Source organism: Galleria mellonella, unplaced genomic scaffold, assembly GCF_026898425.1.
Source record: "Galleria mellonella isolate WM207_F2 unplaced genomic scaffold, CSIRO_AGI_GalMel_v1 utg72, whole genome shotgun sequence".
In the NCBI taxonomy this organism is placed as follows: domain Eukaryota; kingdom Metazoa; phylum Arthropoda; class Insecta; order Lepidoptera; family Pyralidae; genus Galleria; species Galleria mellonella.
Window position 1 is genome coordinate 1,495,661 of NW_026442144.1, and position 19,050 is coordinate 1,514,710.

General features: G+C 32.3%; 3 protein-coding genes across 3 annotated transcripts; 2 read left to right on the forward strand and 1 right to left on the reverse strand.

Annotated features, from left to right (window-relative positions):
- Positions 1 to 726: 726 nt before the first annotated feature.
- Positions 727 to 3,579, forward strand: LOC128202042 (uncharacterized). The gene is made up of 2 exons (XM_052900905.1): positions 727 to 925; positions 1,450 to 3,579. Exon 2 carries the CDS (start codon positions 1,455 to 1,457, stop codon positions 3,324 to 3,326), a length of 1,872 nt encoding a protein of 623 aa, XP_052756865.1. The 5' UTR covers positions 727 to 925; positions 1,450 to 1,454; the 3' UTR covers positions 3,327 to 3,579.
- Positions 3,580 to 4,949: 1,370 nt separating this feature from the next.
- On the forward strand, positions 4,950 to 18,390 carry LOC113516623 (uncharacterized). Its single transcript, XM_026901061.3, has 3 exons — positions 4,950 to 5,138; positions 5,269 to 5,398; positions 17,645 to 18,390. Exons 2-3 carry the CDS (start codon positions 5,293 to 5,295, stop codon positions 17,764 to 17,766), a joined length of 228 nt encoding a protein of 75 aa, XP_026756862.2. The 5' UTR covers positions 4,950 to 5,138; positions 5,269 to 5,292; the 3' UTR covers positions 17,767 to 18,390.
- On the reverse strand, positions 13,910 to 16,328 carry LOC113516622 (probable NADH dehydrogenase [ubiquinone] iron-sulfur protein 6, mitochondrial). Its single transcript, XM_026901059.3, has 3 exons — positions 16,067 to 16,328; positions 14,320 to 14,496; positions 13,910 to 14,095 (listed from the first exon to the last, which is right to left on the reverse strand). The coding sequence occupies exons 1-3, from the start codon at positions 16,184 to 16,186 to the stop codon at positions 14,030 to 14,032; spliced, it is 363 nt and encodes a 120-aa protein (XP_026756860.1). The 5' UTR covers positions 16,187 to 16,328; the 3' UTR covers positions 13,910 to 14,029.
- Positions 18,391 to 19,050: the final 660 nt, after the last annotated feature.

Genomic DNA, 19,050 nt, shown 5'->3' on the forward strand with positions numbered 1-19,050 from the left:
GAACACACGCGATCTAAGTACCTTTTGTGTTTATTATACCTTACCTACCTAGGTATAAAAAGAGTACTTACGTAGATTTTCTTTTATTAACTGTTTTATACGAAGATCTTGATCTCTCAAATTAGCATCCATTTTACTTCCAGTGATTATCAACTAAATTAATAATCCACAAAGTATTAAATAACGTTTTTATGAAATATTTAGCACAAAAACAATACCCTTTAAATATCGATCGTCAGTAACTGTGGCTGACTTACCTATATTCTAGCAAGCAGGACTGCCAGATGTGAAGGGGAAATCCCCAATAAATTGTTGCATGTGACTGATGATGTGAGCATGTTCGTTTCATAATAAAAATGTTGCCAGGTAACCAAAAAGTCGTATGTTTTTGTGCGAATTACGATCATAATCTTTACGATCGTACATTAAAAAATAGACAAATAATAGTATGAGTACGATTTAAATCGTATATCTGTCAACCCTGCTAGCAAGACAGCGACAAAATCACGTTGCATAACAATGTAGCCCAAGCTTATATCTTATGAAATATACGGAAGAGATACGGACTTAGAAAAAACAGAAATGTTGTTCTTTGTGGAAGTCATTGATGAAATTCTATGTATTTTAGCCCGCAAACTTTCTTCAAACAAAAACAGCGCCATCTAGTATCGAGTTCTGTAATTATCTCTTTGTTTATGGATTTGAAGTAAGACCGCCACGCATGCAATACATTATGACTGGGGATTCCCTATTCGTCGACGCTGAATATGAGGCGACGACAATCACTGTCAAACGTGTTCACTATTACTCTGACTCTGGTAACGTGACTTCCTGGTAACGTGTTAGGTAGGAAAAGCAGTAAAAAAGTGCATATTAAGGGAGCAGATTTGAAATAATATTTATACTTAACAAGAAATAATTAAAGGTAAGTGGATTTTTGAATGATACAATTATATCATGATCACTTAACAATTTTAACTTAAAATTAGATGTATTATTACAAGCTTTTATTTAGCTTGCGTTATGTAAATAAAAGTATGTAGGTATGTTCGTATGTTGATGCAATTATCCTCAATCCTCAACCGACTGGGATAAAATTTTCCATACACGTTTATTTTGGATGATAGTGCATAGTTAGCTGAGAGTCGTCATTGGATAATAATGGTGGATAGCCTAAGATGTGTACTAGATATTTATTTTTAACATAATATGCGTAAGTACCTAATCGAATTAAAGAAGTTGCTGAGAAAAATACAGAACAATACGATAATAAACTAGCGTCTGCGTTTAATCCTCCGAGGAGATGTAATTTTACAAAGGTTTTTTGTATTTATTTTATTATTTTTTTAATAAATTTATTGTAAATAACAAGAAATAATCATTGTAAAAAAATAGGCACTCTATTGTTGAATTTTCGTCAGACCAACTAATCATCGTTCATTTTTTTAGGTTCAATGGGGAGACCTAAAGATTTACGCATATGGGAGCACTACCGTACTTTACCAAACAAGTCTGTTTCTTGCAAGCTTTGTAATAAGGTCTACAAATTCAGTAATGCTGCCAAAATGCTTCAACATCTTATCACTTGTCCAAAATCTCCAGAAACATTAAAAGACTCTATGAAACTTATAAAAGATAGCTCGTCCAAAACCAAAATGTCTGGACTGTCAGAGATAGAGACAAATGATTCTTTTATAAGCCCCTCGTCGTCTGCTAACACTACAATAAATGCTGAGTTTCAAGACACCGATGATCATATAAAAACAGAATTAGCGAGAGCTATATTTGTAACAGGGACGCCATTATCGATGGTGCAACATCCTTTATGGATACAATTTTTCGAAAAATTGCAACCAAAATTTAAAATACCTTCACGTAAAGCTTTAGCGACAAAATACTTAGATAAAATATATAGAGAAATGCGTTTTGAGTTAAATGAGGAACTAAATGCTTGTAGTTACTTACACCTTCAGTGCGATGGCTGGTCTAATTTAAGAAATGAAGGAATAATAAACTTTCTTATATCAAAACCTCAACCTGTATACGTTAAAAGTTTGAATACAGAAAGTAATCCTCACACTAGTGAATACCTTAGCCAAGAAGTTGAAAAAGTAATGAAAGTGTATGGAGCAAATAAGTTTCTTGTACTTATTGGCGATAACGCTAGAAATATACAAAAGGCATTCGAATTAACAAAACTCAAATATCCACATGTTGTTCCTCTCGGTTGCTGTGCACATATCCTTAACTTGTTGTGCCAAGATATTGTAAAGATACAAGAAGTAACTGTGTTTATTATGCAAGCCATAAATATAATAAAAACTGTTAAAAGGAGTCAACGATTAAGTTCCTTGTTGATAAAATCAAGGCAGGGTGAAGATTCTACACAAACACTAAAATTGCCTTGTGCTACAAGATGGGGAAGTCATGTTACTTCGTTAAAAAGTTTGAAAGCAAATAAGATAGCTTTGCAAATATTAACAGTTAGAGAAGATGTGGTAATTTCAAGAGATATTAAAGATTTAATTCTAAGTGATGATTTCTGGACGAAGACAGGGGAATGTATAAGTATTTTGGAACCAGTCACTGAAAGCATATTTTACTTAGAGAGCGACCAGAATCGTTTGCATCGCACATACATTACATTTAGAGATGTACAAGCTAAGATACGTTTTGCATTAAATGAGATTTCGACATTGAGCGAAGAAAGCAAACAGCAGATTCTAACATCAGTATCTTCAAGATGCAATATGGCAATGAGGCCAATACATTTTGCAGCATATATTCTAGACCCCAGGACTCTAGGAGTCGAACTTACTCAAGAGGAAGAACTTAAGGGTATGGAGTTTATCTACAATTTAAGCCAACACTTAAGTTTGTCAAATGTAATGGCAGATTTGGCGTGTTATAAAGCTAAAGAAAACTTTTGGGCCAGAGGATTTGTATGGAGCTCATTAGATAGCATTGAGCCCCTAATATGGTGGAAAGGTATTTGTGGTTCCACTGAGTTAAGCAAAGTAGCGATTCGTATTCTATCAGCTCCCTGTACTTCGGCAGCCACTGAGCGTTCCTTTAGTATCCAAGGCTACATACATAATAACAAAAGAAATCGACTTACAACTGAAAGAACTGAAAAAATTTCATTCATTTGTTATAACTGGAATCTTAAACATAAAGCTGAATGCGAGGACATTCAGTTTAATGAAGAAAATACCTTAGAAGCTTTCATTGAGCAAGTAAATGAACATAACAGTTTAGACGAAATAGAGCCTATCGAACCTATACAATTCATCGCTTGTAATAACTCTGAATCTGACAGTGATTGACTGTAGTTTTACATTTTACTTTCATCTCTTTCTTAATAAACTCAAAATCAAATTAAAAGTTTTTTATTCTGTAGGCTGCATAATAATATTGTCTATGTCCAGTATAGTGGACGTCTTGCGGCTGAGATGACGATGATGAAGTACAAAATCATAAACACCCAAAAATTTGGGTGTTTATGGGGTTTAAACCCAATAAACCCAAAACACCCGGTTTTTACCCACCAGACTTTAAACCCACCCAGGTGGATTGCCCATCTCTATAAGAGTCACTTGATTTCGCTCTATTATTTGTGGCGATTGGTGATGTTTGCATATGGTGTACTGCTGACAATTAATTAAGCAGGCATCGAAATTCGCTCAGGGTTATGTTACTTCTACTAAATAAAAATATTTGTTTGATATGCAACCAGTTTTGTATTTTTAAGATTTTGTACAGATTTTTTTTATATGCATATGATTGTACATTTGAATATGGAGATATAATAACCCTGTTTATAGTTATAATTATATTTGCATATAATTATAATGTGTTGTAGAAAAAGAAGGGCTGTAAAGCAAACATAAATAGAGGATTGTACATGTATTAAAAAAACAACACTATAAAAAACTAATAAATAATGACAAATTAGAATATGCAATTGTCTGTGGCCTCTGTCTCTTCCCTTTCGCCTAATGTTTGCTATACTGGTTAGTCGCTGTAAACGTGTTGTGGTAATAAAAGTTAAAACAGAAATATTGCGTTCATTATTGGCTTTGAAAAGCAGCCAACACGTTTTCCGAACCTTATTAATCTATCTATCTATCCTATTTAAGAGCTGCGCTCTTGTTGGTGGAGCTCCTGCTATTACGATTTTCAGCGAGCCTCTTCACCTCTTGATACGACACGACGCCAACTCCTTCTTTGATCCTCCTGATATAACTATGCCTTGGTCTCCCTCTACGCTCCTTCCTTCTATCCACCTTCTATTGTAATGTTCATAACTTCGTCGTGTCATATCAAGTGTCCCAACATTTTTTCCCCCTCTACCTTATCAATATTCTATTAAAAAGTTGCATTTTAACGGGAAACGACACACTACAAATATAATTAATTAATTATTAATATGTAGTTTTAAGTACTATTCGTCTTCGTATTGCACTATTACTCATAATACAATTTCAGTTCATATCTATAAATAGTAAGAACCAAGGTAGAACCAGCACTAATGTATTTCAATAAATTTTATATGTTCATCAAAATTGGTAATATAGCGTATGAATTGGCTCCGTTAATAGTAGCGGAGTAAATTTTTACGCTTTCATATAGATGAATGATTAAATTAATTAATTAATTATCTATACAGGCAAAGTTAACTATATTCATTTTATTGTTTACTCACTTGCTGAAATCTATTAAAAATTATATTAAAAACATCGCATGTTTTTTGTATTATATCACACTGAGTACAAATTTATTTTAGTTTGTTACTATGTGATTTATAAAAAAATATATAACCGTTATTTTAATATTAATAAGAAATGTGTTTATAAGTGAAGCGCTGTTTTTTTAAATGATACCAAGATTCTGTCATGGCACCTATTCAAAATTGCCATGACCCGCCATAATTTTTCTGAATATTACCTGGCTGCGGTAACATAGTTGTATACAAAAACGTCATTGTTCCAACTATCGCAGACCTGTATATGATCTCTGAATGTCAGAAATTTATTCATTAGTTTATTGTTAATTTACTCCCTAAGAAAAAGGAATTACAGAAATCTTTGTTTACTTACTCCTTACTAATTCATACTGTCAGCTTTCCATAAATAAAGGTTTGTTCTCTTTGTAATATATTTATATGGCTTTCACAATTTTCAAAAAAACCTATTTATTTATCCAATTACCTATTTTTGTTTTTAATAATTATATTAAATAGGCACTATTTCCTTAATTTTATTCTAGTTTCACATTTATTGAATAATCGAGATGGCTGGTCAAGAGAACAATAAAACAAATGGAGACAGCGCTGAAGATAATATGGAAATAGAACCTACGACCCAAGAGCAAAACAGTGATGAAAATTTAAACGAAGGTACATTAAATAACATAAAATGTATTTTTTTTAATGTTAGAAAATGGACCTATAGCCCAATTTGTCCTATAGTTATATGCTGTGATACAGTTATATCAGTAAAAGCTGATAGATAAGGATGATAGAAAATCAGCCCATCATGAGAAATTCAAGAATTAAATGGGATGGTTTCCAGGAAAATGGTGTGAAAATTGATCAGGTAGAATATATTGCTAAAAATAGGGCTGTTCGAACCCATTTCTAAAAATCTTTTCCCCTCTGAAATGTAATATTAATGTATAGCTATTACATTTATCCTAAAATGTTCAAGTACCTTGCACTTGAACATTTTAATAGGTAAGTCTAAGTTATACCGTGAAAAGTGATTTGACGCAATGCTGTGGCTTGAATTTTGGAAATAAAATACTTATGGATTAATATTGCTAAAATGTGTGTACTTAATACAAATTATCGGATAGCTTTTACTTCTTGATAATACTAAAACACAAATTTTACATGTTATAGAAAAATCATTATGTAGATATATAGATGTAATATAGCCTTAACAAAAATAGGAACAAATGAAGTTAGAATATTTTTATAGGTACTATTTGGCTTAAGATTATGTTATAAACTAGCAAATATTTTTTCTGTAGGATGATAATACATTCAAATTGTCTGTTGAATTTGTTCAAAAGCAAGGCTGCAATTTTAAATAGAAAGTAATATATGTACCTATTGGTAACAACAATAGTGCCAGGCGATACATAGAATATGTATAGTTGTATCCTAAAATGTATATTTCAATCATGTGATGTAGTTGCACTAGTAGATTTTTATACCTAAGTATATTTGTTACTTTAGGAGAAAATGTATAAGTGATAATGTCAATAGTTTATTTTTATTGTTTGATTTTTTTTTATACCACTGAGGTGACAAACAAGCATATTGCCCACCTGATGGTAAGTGGTTACCGTAGCCTACGAACACCTGCAATACCAGAGGTATTACACGTGTGTTGCCAACTCTGAAGAAACATCTTTACCCTCTTTTGAAGAACTCCATTCTGCATGTATCATTCCACAACCTAAGTGTTCGTGGGAGGAAACATCTCTGAAACCGTGCAGTATGTGACCATTTAGGCTGTAGGACATAAGGATGAACACCCTTTCGATGGCAAGCCGTACGATGGTAGAAAGTGTCTGTGGGCATCATATTGAACAATTCCTCTGAGCGCAATCTGTTGTACAAGTGGTAGAACACACAGAGTGAGGCAAAATCTCTCCTAAGACTTAAGGGTTTGATACCGCTTGTGAGCCTGGGATCATCGACAATTATTATAGCTCATCATTGCAACGAGTCAAGGGGTTCAAGCTGGTTTCCTGTCCTATTCCTTTTTAGGTGTATTCCTATTTCCTTCCTATTTAGGTGTTCCTGCCCATAAGTGAGGGCAATACTCCATGTGGGGCCGGATTTGTGATTTGTAGAGTATTAATCACTGATCTGGTGTGAAGTAATGCTTCGCTCTATTGAGCACACCGAGTTTTTTGGATGCCTGCTTCACCTTATCTTCGAGGTGGCCATGGAATTGTACATCACTAGAGATGTCGACGTTAAATAAAATGCTCCAATAATAAAATTATTAGAATATTTCATGCAGACAATGAAATTAATATGATATTCTGAAATTTGTTAATATGCAGCTAGACTTTGCATGCATTGTGTCCAATTCCTGTAAATAATAATAAAGCTTTTTTATTCTCATATCCATATATAATAGTTTCAATTTGTTTTAATTACTTACCTCTAGTGGTAATCACAGTGGTTAATACTAGGGAATATCTGTTAGTTTTTTAGGTAATAACTTGGATATTTGGCCCATATTGGGTACAGGCAAATTTTATTAGCTATTTTTTAATGTCATGGACCCATTTTTGTTTTGGCCTTCCAACACTTCTGTCTTATCCCAACAATTTTCTTGATAGAATAATCTACCTTTAGTCTTTATATCGAGAAACATGGCTAACCCACATCTGTTTTATATTTAATACATTTTGCTATGTATATCTATGTATATCATGAACATTGTTAATTTTGTTCTTTAGCACTGCTTTTTTTTACTTTAAAAATGATCTGTTATGCATAGAAGAAATTGCTTTGAAAAATGTGCAGTGGAAGACTTGCACTCATCTGGATGAGTGGCAGTTTTTCAGCATAAGAGGTTCAGGATGAAACTTTAATTTGTGGCAGGTTGTGTGATGGTGATATTCAGCAGCAGGTATCAAACCGAACAATTCCTCTTTCTTTCCTCATTTATTTAATAGATCTTGCATTTTTCTTAAATTGTAATAGAAGTTACCTATTTCTTCTTTTGTAGCATTTTCTATTGGTGCATAAACATGGATTCGATCGACTTGGTTTGACAGTTCAGTGAATTTGTTAATGTTGGATTTTAACTTTTTCTTTATCAAAAAGCCTACTCCATATTTACTGGCTATTTCTTCCATGTAATTGAAGATAATCTTCATACTCATTATGTTGCAACCATTTCTTGTTCAGAAAATACAATATAATAAAATTTTATTAAGTTTTTTTTTATGCAACTTAGAATGGCAAACAAGTTGACGGCCCACCTAATGGAAAATGGTAACCGTCGTTTATAGATATGAGCAATATTATGGACATAACAGAGTATACTGTTTCATCCATGATACCCTCAATGCGTTACCATTTCTGAGGACTTAGGTGTTATTTCTCTGTACCCTGTAAATTCACGCTATATCCCACCCTTCAAACCGAAACACAGCCATGCAAACACAATTCCTTTACGTTTGATATTATATATTTTCTAAGTAAATGCTCATGTTTTAATATTTGCCTACAAATGTAGTTCTCTTTAAAATTTGGTACATACAACAGACGTCTGTATGTGAACGCAGCTTTAATTCTCAGGAGTGACATGTTTTATACAACTTAGGATGGCAAACAAGCTGACGGCCCACCTGATAGAAAGTGATAACCGTCGCCTATAAGCATGAGCAGTACCATGGACATAACAGAGTATACTGTTTCGCCCATGATACCCTCCATGCGTTGCCATTCCTGAGGACTCAGGTGTTATTCCTCTGTACTCTGTAAATTCACTGCCATATCCCACCCTTCAAACCAAAACTCCCATGCGAACGACTTTTGTACAAAGTCTACCTCTGGTGCCTTACTTAGTACTAGTAGTAAAGTCTCTTACTTAGTACTAGGATGCATTTTGTTGATGATAAAAATCTCACATTGTATGTGCATATTTTAGAATTTTTTAGAGAATAGTGGTTTTATGTCTCACAAGAACCAGACAAGTTGGAACGTGTGATTGGTTTATATTATGTACATATAATATGCGTTGTTGTTCTGGTTTTTGATGTCGTTTAATTGTTATTGTTTGGCTTTGTTTCTAGCCGAACGTGATCGGATCTTTATGTAAGGTAAAGTATGCTTATTATTGTTTTTGCTTGAAGTTCCGTTTCTAGTATTAAATACTTAAACCCAGAATGAAGAATACGCGGTGATATTGTTCTCTTTTCTCGTTTTGTATTTTACTGTCCTTTAATTTCAAGTTTGAGTTTCAAGACTCTTATTTAAAATTACCTTTGTGATAGTCATTCCTAACATAGATGTTATCTGGAAAATGTTTGTTTAATTTTAATATTAAAAGCTTTCTCTAAGATACTATTACTGAAATTGCTGTAGGTTTTATCTTCTTATCCATTTTCTCCAAACGGTTCTCTCTACGTATCTCTATTTCCCATACGAGTATATCTTACTTTTCGGTATTCGCTTTACAACTGACCTTATTGAAAGTTTCCGTGATTAGTGTGCTTAGTTCTTGATTGCTCGGGTATTTTGTATACTCGCAACACTCGGAAGTGTTGCGAGTATATAATTTTCGTTTTTTAAATTGTGGATTTCTTAAACGCTTAAATTCAATCGTGTTAGATAATGTTAGGATGACATTTTGAATAATAGTGACAGTTTGTTGTTTTAATTTCGATAATTCGAACAAAATCAGCATTACTTGTTCTATTAATATTTTACAATTTAAACGAGACGAGCTCTAACAAGGTACGACGTTCTCATTGCTATCAAACAGTAGCAAAATAAACGGGCGATTTGTGTTAAGCTTATGGTAGGAAAGCCGCAAAATTATGGCGGTGACGATTTCTATACATTGTTCTACAAATGTGAGAGAAAGCACGAATACCTATTTTTAAATACACAATCGGGGCTTAAAGCAATGAAAAAACTTTTACAGGTATATAGTACCTAAATACCTACTTCTTTATTGCTGACGTTTCGAGAAAGCCACAATATTCGCCTTGTTTTTGCAGTGATAGTAAAGGAAGTTCTTTTGACTGTCTCGGCAGGAATTTCATTCATAACAGAGACACCAATCTTATTGCAAGTACGTCTTGAATGTTCAATGTCGAACTAGTATGTAGATGGTCACGAGATACTGACCATTAAACTTGGTTGGTTGGCAAACGTCTTGAAGCAGGTGAACAAGTTTCGCTATTTTGGGAGCACCAATGCCAACCAAATTACCAAATGTGACAGTAAAATTAATAGCAGGATCTGTGCTGCAATTACGGTGTTTTGAAAATCGTATTCTAAGGTTTTAGGCCCACATGACTGAAAGCTAGCCATTAAATTTTCGGTATATACTGCCAAATCTATAGTTTTAGATTTTGTATGTGTATCATCACCACATACACACGTGGGGAGAAAGGGATTGTTAGTAATGGAGTCTAATGAACCTATGCTAGCAATAAACCCTATCAGGTCGACCTTCACGTGGTTCCCCCTGGAAACCATCGTGAACAATTCGTCACGATGGGCTAACACCTATTTTATTCTCACCTGTCACTTTTCACTAGTGCACCGCCAGTGTAACAAATGAATTTAATAAATGGCGGATCATTTTGTTAATGGGGATTTTTGTGTCAAATTCAAACTTTTTTAAGATAGGGATTGTGCTGTCAAATTAAAACTTTTAAATGTTGACAGTAAAAGCATGTTGTTATGTCATTCATGCGGTCATTTCGTTTAGATGTGCTTCGATTAAAGCAAATTTTCAGCGATAATTATTGCTTCGTGTTTATATTTTTAAACATATTGTTCAAATCGGCTATTCCATTCAATAGATATTACAAATTTAATAATTTATAGAAATAGAAAAAATAACGCTGTCGCGTTGTACATGTTAATCATACCTACGTGGGGGTGGGCACATCTATGAAATAGGTAGCTAGGTAGGTACAAATAAAAATGTAAAATGTTGTAAAAATATCCATCCGTGCGAAGTCGATGGGTCGCTAGTATTATATATAAATAATTTGTTACTTAGGTATTTATTTTTTTTATAAAAAATATATTAAGCGACATCCTCTGTTTGTCTTCTCGTCACATCGAAAATAGGCTTTATGACAAATGCTTATTATAATATATAAACTAATGAAATACGTACTCTATTTTTGTATATAGAAAGACGAGCCGTAATTCTACATTATTTTTTGATCTGTTCTTCTGATTAAGTGTATTTGTTGATTTTACAGAATATTATACGCTGGATTCAAAACTAGATGAATTAAATTTGGCATTGGACTTCTTGGAACAAAAAACTGATGATATTAATGAAAAACTGAAAGAACTTTTGCAATCCAATATTGAGATTAGAAATGAATTAAGAAATGATAAAAATTCTAATTAAAAAAATGTTAAAGTAAAATATAAAAAAAAAAAATACCAAACATACTGCACTGTAACATACTTACTTATGTAAAGAATATATCTACTGCTGCACGATGTTCTGAAGAATTTTCCATAATAAATCAGGGAAATCCATAGACGTATTTAATGATGCGATCGTACCGAACCACTCCGGGACGCAAATTGAGCTTTTAACCACACGCAAAGATATATCTGAAAGTACATACTGTGCCTTCTTTAAAGGACTAGGACCCCCTGTAATATTAAATATGCCAATGGGGAAATCAAGTAATGGAATAGAGTTATATAGAAAGTGCACATAAACAAAGATGATGATAGAGATAAATTCTCCTAGGTAGCTCTTAATTTTTCATTTATATCATAATTTATGAACAATGTTCATCTGCAATGATCGAAAAAGTATGCCTTTTCAATGTGTCAATTGATTAAATATTTCCTGTATTAGGTGGATATTTCAGTATGAAGTGATAGCCAACTATTTTTTAAATACTATTGAAGTATAAAACCATAGAGGCCCCAAAGCTTAGAGGCGTACATTCAAAACTTTTCGGATTAAATTAGAAGCAAATTTATATGTAGCATAATTTTTTATTATGCGAAAATTCACTTCATCTCTTAAGAAAGGGAGATAGCAAAGTAAACTCCAGCAGAAGTAGAGTCGCCGGAGTTCCAGGTCCCAAGGAGAAAAATCGGCGCATCATTTTCGCAGTATCCAAGAATACAACTTTCTGCATCTTTCCATATTGCATAAATAAAACAAATTTAGTTATGCGGTTATTTTTACCGCAATTATGACCAAAAATGTTTAATTACGAATCGTAGTTTCAATAATAATTATTATTAGATGTTTATTTCGTATTAAAAATGGAATAAAAGTTATATTATGCCATATATATTTATGTATCGAACCTACGGCGCGTGAGTTCAACTCGCATCTAACCAGTATTAGATGAAGATGAAATGTTAACCCCGTCCGAGCCGTTATCTGTGCCTATAGGCAAGCAAACCACCAAATAAGAAGTGAGAATGGAAAAAGATCAATTGGTCTATCGTAAAAAATTCAGCAATAATTAACCATGATGGTTTCCAGGGGGAACCACGTAGAGATCGACCTAATGAATGAGGCTGTTTGACAAAATTACAATCTCTCCCCGCCCATATAGTTATTCTGACGAAGTCATTCGCGTGATAGATTTTTAGTATGGCAATTAGTTATAATATTAATTTTATAAACCGGTCAATAAGGAATCCGTTAAATTAAATAGATCAATGAAAATGATTATTCAAAAATGTTTAAAGATAATTAAATTTACTTGACATTTTCTTAACTACCTTCCGACATTTGTAAATAGTAAACTTTTTTCCAACATCAATTTTTACATCAATATGATATTAAAACCGGCTATTATATGTTTTCTCGTCGAAGTCTATGCTGTCTCGATGTTTTTTCTTTTTTAAAATTTTGTCCACGTGAGTTGCAAAATATTTGAAATAAAATACTGTACCTATATAATGTGCAGATTTTATTTAGATAACTATAAATACGTTTTTATTTTTTGATTACATTTTGAGTAAGTGTATATATACAATAATTTATCTATGTACAAATGTATTGCGTAAATAAAATAATCTGTAAATAGATTTGTTTTCTTTCGATGATAATTTGGGTAAGCAGATTTGAAATAATATATGTACCATAATAATAATTTACGTTAACCTTACGTTATATTAAAAACGAATGGGGGCGGGCAGACTTAGTATATCGTACTTTATAATCAAAAATGGGGAGCTCGAATTTGGACCGTGCCAAGAAACTGGTAGTCGCATTACTAACAATCCCTTCCCTTTCTAGTAATGGTTTTTTTTATGAATGATAATATAATGCTAACTCCGCCTGTGTTATTGGTATTAATTGGCGGGGCACCAATGAAGGATAATAGATGAGGATGAAGCAGGTTAGTTCGAATAACGAATTCAACAATAAATCAATTACGATGGTTTCCAAGGGCGAACAGCGTAGAGGTCGACCTGATTTGGGTATATTACTAGCAATGGGATTATAAAGCCCAATTACTAATAATTCCTTCTTCTTCCCTTATTTATCTGTTATGTATTATGAAATATTGTAAAATTAGTCCATCGGTCGACTTAAATATATTTAAATCATCCTTATTTAAACAGACTTGTTTATGCACTTTTAAATCTTCATTTATTATAAATCTAAAAATTCGAAATATTGTTATTTGTTGAAAGATTACGGAAACTCAACTTTTGAATTTGTATTAACATTATGTGTAATTATTTAAATGTACAATATTTAAAATTACATGGTTATTAAAAAGCATGCATGGGGCATGATCGATTAACATCGTGCACATTTGTCATTCAAGTAAATGTATACTTTTTTTTATATAAGTATATAATTATGAACAATATAGCAGTAACACACATTTACAGGGTGCAGAGGCATAACACCTTAGTCCTCAGGAATCAGCAACGCATGGGGGTATCATAAGTGAAACAGTATACTTTGTCGTGTTCATAATATTGATCATGTCTATAGGCAACGATTACCACTATCCATCAAGTGGGCCGTCAACTTGTGTGCCATTCACAGTTGCATAAAAAAATTACCTCTTGGAATGAATCAATAATTTCATATAATAGAAAGTCCTCTCCCCATAAACTTACTTTCCTTGTAATTTTTACTAAGTATAAATAATCTAAGACTTTTTTTAATTTATGTAACTAAAACTTGCTACAAGCCATTTATTTTTTAAATAACATATTTATACATGTTATAAAGACAACTTGTTGTTAGGTACTTTCAAGCTACAAACTTGCTAATCAATTCCAGTTTTCCTCGATGATGCTTTAATGTTGACCTTTTTTTACAAATCGCAAGCCACAATATCCACAAGAGTGATCACCTGGCTTATCCTGTAAAAAGACACTTAAAAATTATAATAGCAATTTTTAATTTGTTTTAAAAAAACTTAAAAAAATTATGTGGACTACTGTGTGAGCTGTTCGGGCTTCCTCAAATTTAACATGTAAGTAAGACCGATATGAATAATTACAATTATAATAAACTATATTAAAAACACAATAATGTGATATGAAATAGTAAATGTAAGGAAAAATAAATATAAATCTAAACATACCAAGTTAATATAGATACGTGGATGTCCTTCTGGGCCACTGCCTCCATCACACCATACTACTCTTTCCGTGACTTCTTTAGGTGGAACTTCAGCTATTAGATTTATTGCCCAATTGGGGTTTACTTGCTTGGGTGCATTCGTAAATCTAACCAATCTGTAATCATCAGATTCCCATTTCTGAAAAGTACAAATATAATTATAAGTATCTATTAATTTTAAAATGACTAATAAGAAATCATTCCAATACTATGCAACCCGTTCAAGAATGGGGGGCGGGAGGGGAGGAGAGGGTCTTCAAAATATCACAAACTAATATATAACATATAGACAAAATCAATATGCTCCGTGATATATAAGACTTAATTTGTTACTGAATTTTTTCATGACTGTTATGTTGATTAGTTTTTAATTTTTTGTCACAGCGCGACCCACTTATTATATAAAAATATTTTATAACTCCCTATCATCCACGGTTCCTAACCTGTATATATTTTATTATTTTACAAATATCAAATCCATACATTTTTATTTATATTCATAGTTAGGCATTGGTTAAATAAATAATTCAAAATTAATTATATAAACAGACATAAAATACTGTTATTTTTTACAGTTTTGTGACAATCTTTGACCCCCTTGTAGGGGCTTGAGGACTCTTAGGGGGGCTGCGACCCACACTTTTGGAAAAATACTAGGTTAAAGAACTCATAATTAGAACACATTTACAAAATAATTTATATTTAATAGATTGTGAGAAATAACTTTTAGAAAAACAATATTTTTAAAGTTACATTTTTAAATTTCCATTAAGTATTTTGCAACTGAATTTCTTCATGATCAAATCTTAGATAAGTAAACAGAGTTTTAACTTACATAGTATTCATATACAGTCACATCAGAAAATATTTGTGCATAAAATATTTTAACATTTTAATAAATTTGTGCATTAAATATTATTCAAATTATTCAAGATATTTAAGAAAACAGTGAAATATATTGTTAATCATTCAGATAATGTATTGTATATGACTATATTATAATTATAAATATATAAAACTAAACATATAATATAATAAAATTGTAACTAGATGACAACTGTTCATGGGAGAGAAAAGGCAGTTCAGTTAGCCCATCATGACAAATTCATCAGGAATGAAATATGATGATTTCCAGAGAAGACCGTGTGGAGAACAACCTGGTTGGCTATATAATTCCTACCCTCCGGGAGGTGATCTTTCCCCACCTTGGATGCGAGGGAAGCTTTCAGCTATGCTTAAAGACATGTCAGAGAGTAGATATTTAGGCTACTTTAAAGGGCCAAGCTACTTCTGGAAAATAAACGTAAATACGACAATGAGTGTATTATATAAATATATATAAATTGGGTTTAGATTCCAAAGCAACTGCCTCCTGTACAACATCTTTTGACTGAGGTGAATGGGTAATGAAGTTGTGTTGGTATTTTTTATGGAATACTCTAAGTTGATATGTCAGATGAATGATAAAGGCTATTAGAAAATAAATAATACTAAATGTTATTTAGTATTGATGATTTAATGTTATATATTTTTCATAATATACTATGAAAAAATTGTATATAATTAAATAAAATTCATATATGACAGATGGTCATGACAAGTAAATGTTACATAAGCATGTTGTATTTACCTATGTTTATAATAAAATAAAAATACGAGATTTAATACCAAAATAGCAGATTTAAATGAGTCTAATGAATTGTACAAACCTGTCCAGTATGTGTAACTGTATCTTCTATTTTATTTGAGAGGAAACGATTGAAAACTGGTAATACATTTCTTCTTTGTGTTACACTCCTAGTATAAGTACGAATAAACTTGTTAATCATGGTTCTTATTAAATTTTTTTACTTTCTTCGACCAATATATGGTATAAATTAAAAAGTTCAGATTATAAATCTTTTCATTGATTTTTTTAGTACGTTTGTTCCGTTATGGAACAGGCTAAGGTCGGAGACCATGCTGCCTAGTCTTCAGTATGATATCTCTTGATTGATGATAATTACAGATTAGGTATAGAGTGACATAGTCTATATAACCTGTGGTTAGCACAGATTACAGAGACTTTTTTGTCTTTTGTTGTGGTTTTTTAGGAATACCGTTAGCCATTTTCAAGTTTAACGAACAAGTAAGGAAAGCGACGTCGAACAAAACTAGTATTAATAGGAAGTTTAGGGATTACAGGATCAAGGAAATTGAAAGAGTAAATTTAAGATATGTCATCATGTTACATTTATTTTTTATATGGCGACACACAGTGTGTTTTTTGAGCCAAAAAACAACCATCCTCTTTTTATATTTTTATTTTGTAGAATAGATCATTACAAAAGTAAGAGTAGAACTCCCGATGTTCAAATATGCTTTGATTAAAAGATATGATTGTTTTTGTAAATATTCGAAAAAATTAAAATTATTAAAATCTTCGATTCCATATGTGTTTCTGTAAATCTACTGGTGTCCTTATATGCGGCTTTAACATACACAAATAACACAAAAATATAAACCGTAACATATGAAAGATACGCGAGATAAAAAATAAAAACGTTATTTTAAGTTTTATTTTTTTATAGCTATATCTTGTCCTAGCTGGATTCAAAACCTTGATAAATAACTAGCCTCCTATAGAACCAGTAACACGAAAGAAAATCAAATCCTAATAGTGCAGGATCTTTGAGTTACAAGCTTCTCGAGTTTTGTACTTTCTATGGTTTTAGGGTTGCCACGCAGATATTTTTAAATTCCGTTATTTTCATGTTTGAAAATGTTTTCAAATTATTATGAGGAATTTAAAATACAATTATAAGAATAAATCCACCTGACTATCTTATCTTACTATTATTGAAAAAGCGAAAGTTTATATGGATGTATGTTTGTTACTCTTTCACGCAAAAACTACAGAAAATATTTTAATGAAACTTGGCACACAGGTAGTTTATAGTCTGGATCAATACATAGGCTACTTTTGATTATCATAATTAACAATCGATTCTATCTAATTATGTACCAAAACTATTGAATATAAAATAATTTTGATCTAAAGAGCAGGTAGCAACCCTGACCAAATTTTTAGAATCTTCATAACTCGCAGATCCTGCGGGTTACATATTTCAAAATATTAGGGCATATTAACATTAGCCTAAGCTACAATATGGTTTAGATTGATTGAATCCAGTCACCCAAAGAATATCAAGAAAAAAAATAATTTCAAAATTGAGGTCAAAATAACCACAACAGTTCCTACGTTTCTGTTCTGAACTAGGTAATCGAATATGAACCATTGATTGCAGGTCCGTATGATTGGACTCTTCATCATTATATATTCGACAAAAAATATCAAGTACAAATAAAAGAAGAGGAAAAGGACCAATCTGAAGTACATGGATTACGCATATATACAGATGGCTTCTAAACTGAGAACGGTTCAGGAGCCGGAGTCTTTTCCAAGACAAATAACAAATTAATAATTGAATGCCACCGGGCACTGAATAAGATATCTTCTAATAACCGAGTTATATTCCAGTAGATAAGAGGGCACAGTGGATTTTATGGTAACGATGCCACAAACAAGCTAGCTAGAAGTGGTTCTGGAACAAAGGTGGTAAGCCCATATCCACTTCTTCCACTTCCGTTCTCGCAAATTCGTCAAAGATCCGCGACATACAAAACCAAAGATGGATACAGGATACAGATTGCAGACAATCAAAATTGGCCTTGCCAACGTTGAATCAACGACTATCAAAACGTTTATTACATCTAGATAGGATAAACCTTAAAATAATAAGGACAATAACGGTCCATTGCTCATTAAACAAATATTTATACACAATAAGAACCACAGACAGCCCTCTATCTCGAGGCTGTTTAGACGCCAAAGAAACGACTATCCTGGAATGTGAGGCTGCGGCCCATTAACGTTTACATATCTTCTAAACAATGAGGTCGCTCCGTGAGGCCTACGAAGATTCCAGGAAGTTTCTGTGGTTCTGGGTGGAGCTAGGTTGGCTATGCTAGCCACGATTCATACGCACAAAGGCCTAAATGAGAGGCTAGAGAGAGATAAGTGCGGAAAAGGGAGTCCAATCTACATTGCATTACACCATCAGTTCCTATTTTTCTCAATTCATAGCAGGTAAGTGTAAAGAAAATGTTTAATATGTTAATTACATGGTTTCCATGGTCATAAATAAATTCAAAAGAAATAATTTCGTTCTTTACATTAGGGTTGTATTAATTATTGTTGTGTCAATTATTGATTGGTATTTGAATAAGGTTATAAAAACGAGATTTTAATTTTTTTTTCGGATCGGTTTTTAATATGAATTAACATTCAATTATAGAGATACGGTAACCGTAAATAATCGATATTTTATTATTTTTGTTTAGTTTTTAAGTATATCATTTATTTTTTATATTAATTTTACATATTTTTTCGTTATTGCATTTTTACATTTATTTAGATACATTCAAATAATTGTGAATGTAAAAGCCGTGTGGTCCCAGCATAAAATAGGGCTACCCCTTCTTTTCTTGTGAATATCGTAAGGGAACTTAATGGTAATGGTAGAAGGATTGGTGGAAGCAGAGTCCCTCTTAAAACATCTCTAAAAGCTTAACTACGATTACCAGGGGGGAAAGGGATTGTTAGTAATGGAGACAGAATCCCATTGCTAGCAATATACCCAACCAGGTCGAC

Coding starts and splice junctions, on each gene's coding strand:
- LOC113516623 (XM_026901061.3), top strand. CDS start 5,293: ATGGCTGGTCAAGAGAACAATAAAACAAATGGAGACAGCGCTGAAGAT. Junction 5,399..17,644: donor TGATGAAAATTTAAACGAAG/GTACATTAAATA, acceptor CATTGATTGCAG/GTCCGTATGATTGGACTCTT.
- LOC113516622 (XM_026901059.3), bottom strand. CDS start 16,186: ATGATTAACAAGTTTATTCGTACTTATACTAGGAGTGTAACACAAAGA. Junction 14,497..16,066: donor CAGTTACACATACTGGACAG/GTTTGTACAATT, acceptor TGTACTTTTCAG/AAATGGGAATCTGATGATTA. Junction 14,096..14,319: donor CACGTATCTATATTAACTTG/GTATGTTTAGAT, acceptor GTCTTTTTACAG/GATAAGCCAGGTGATCACTC.
- LOC128202042 (XM_052900905.1), top strand. CDS start 1,455: ATGGGGAGACCTAAAGATTTACGCATATGGGAGCACTACCGTACTTTA.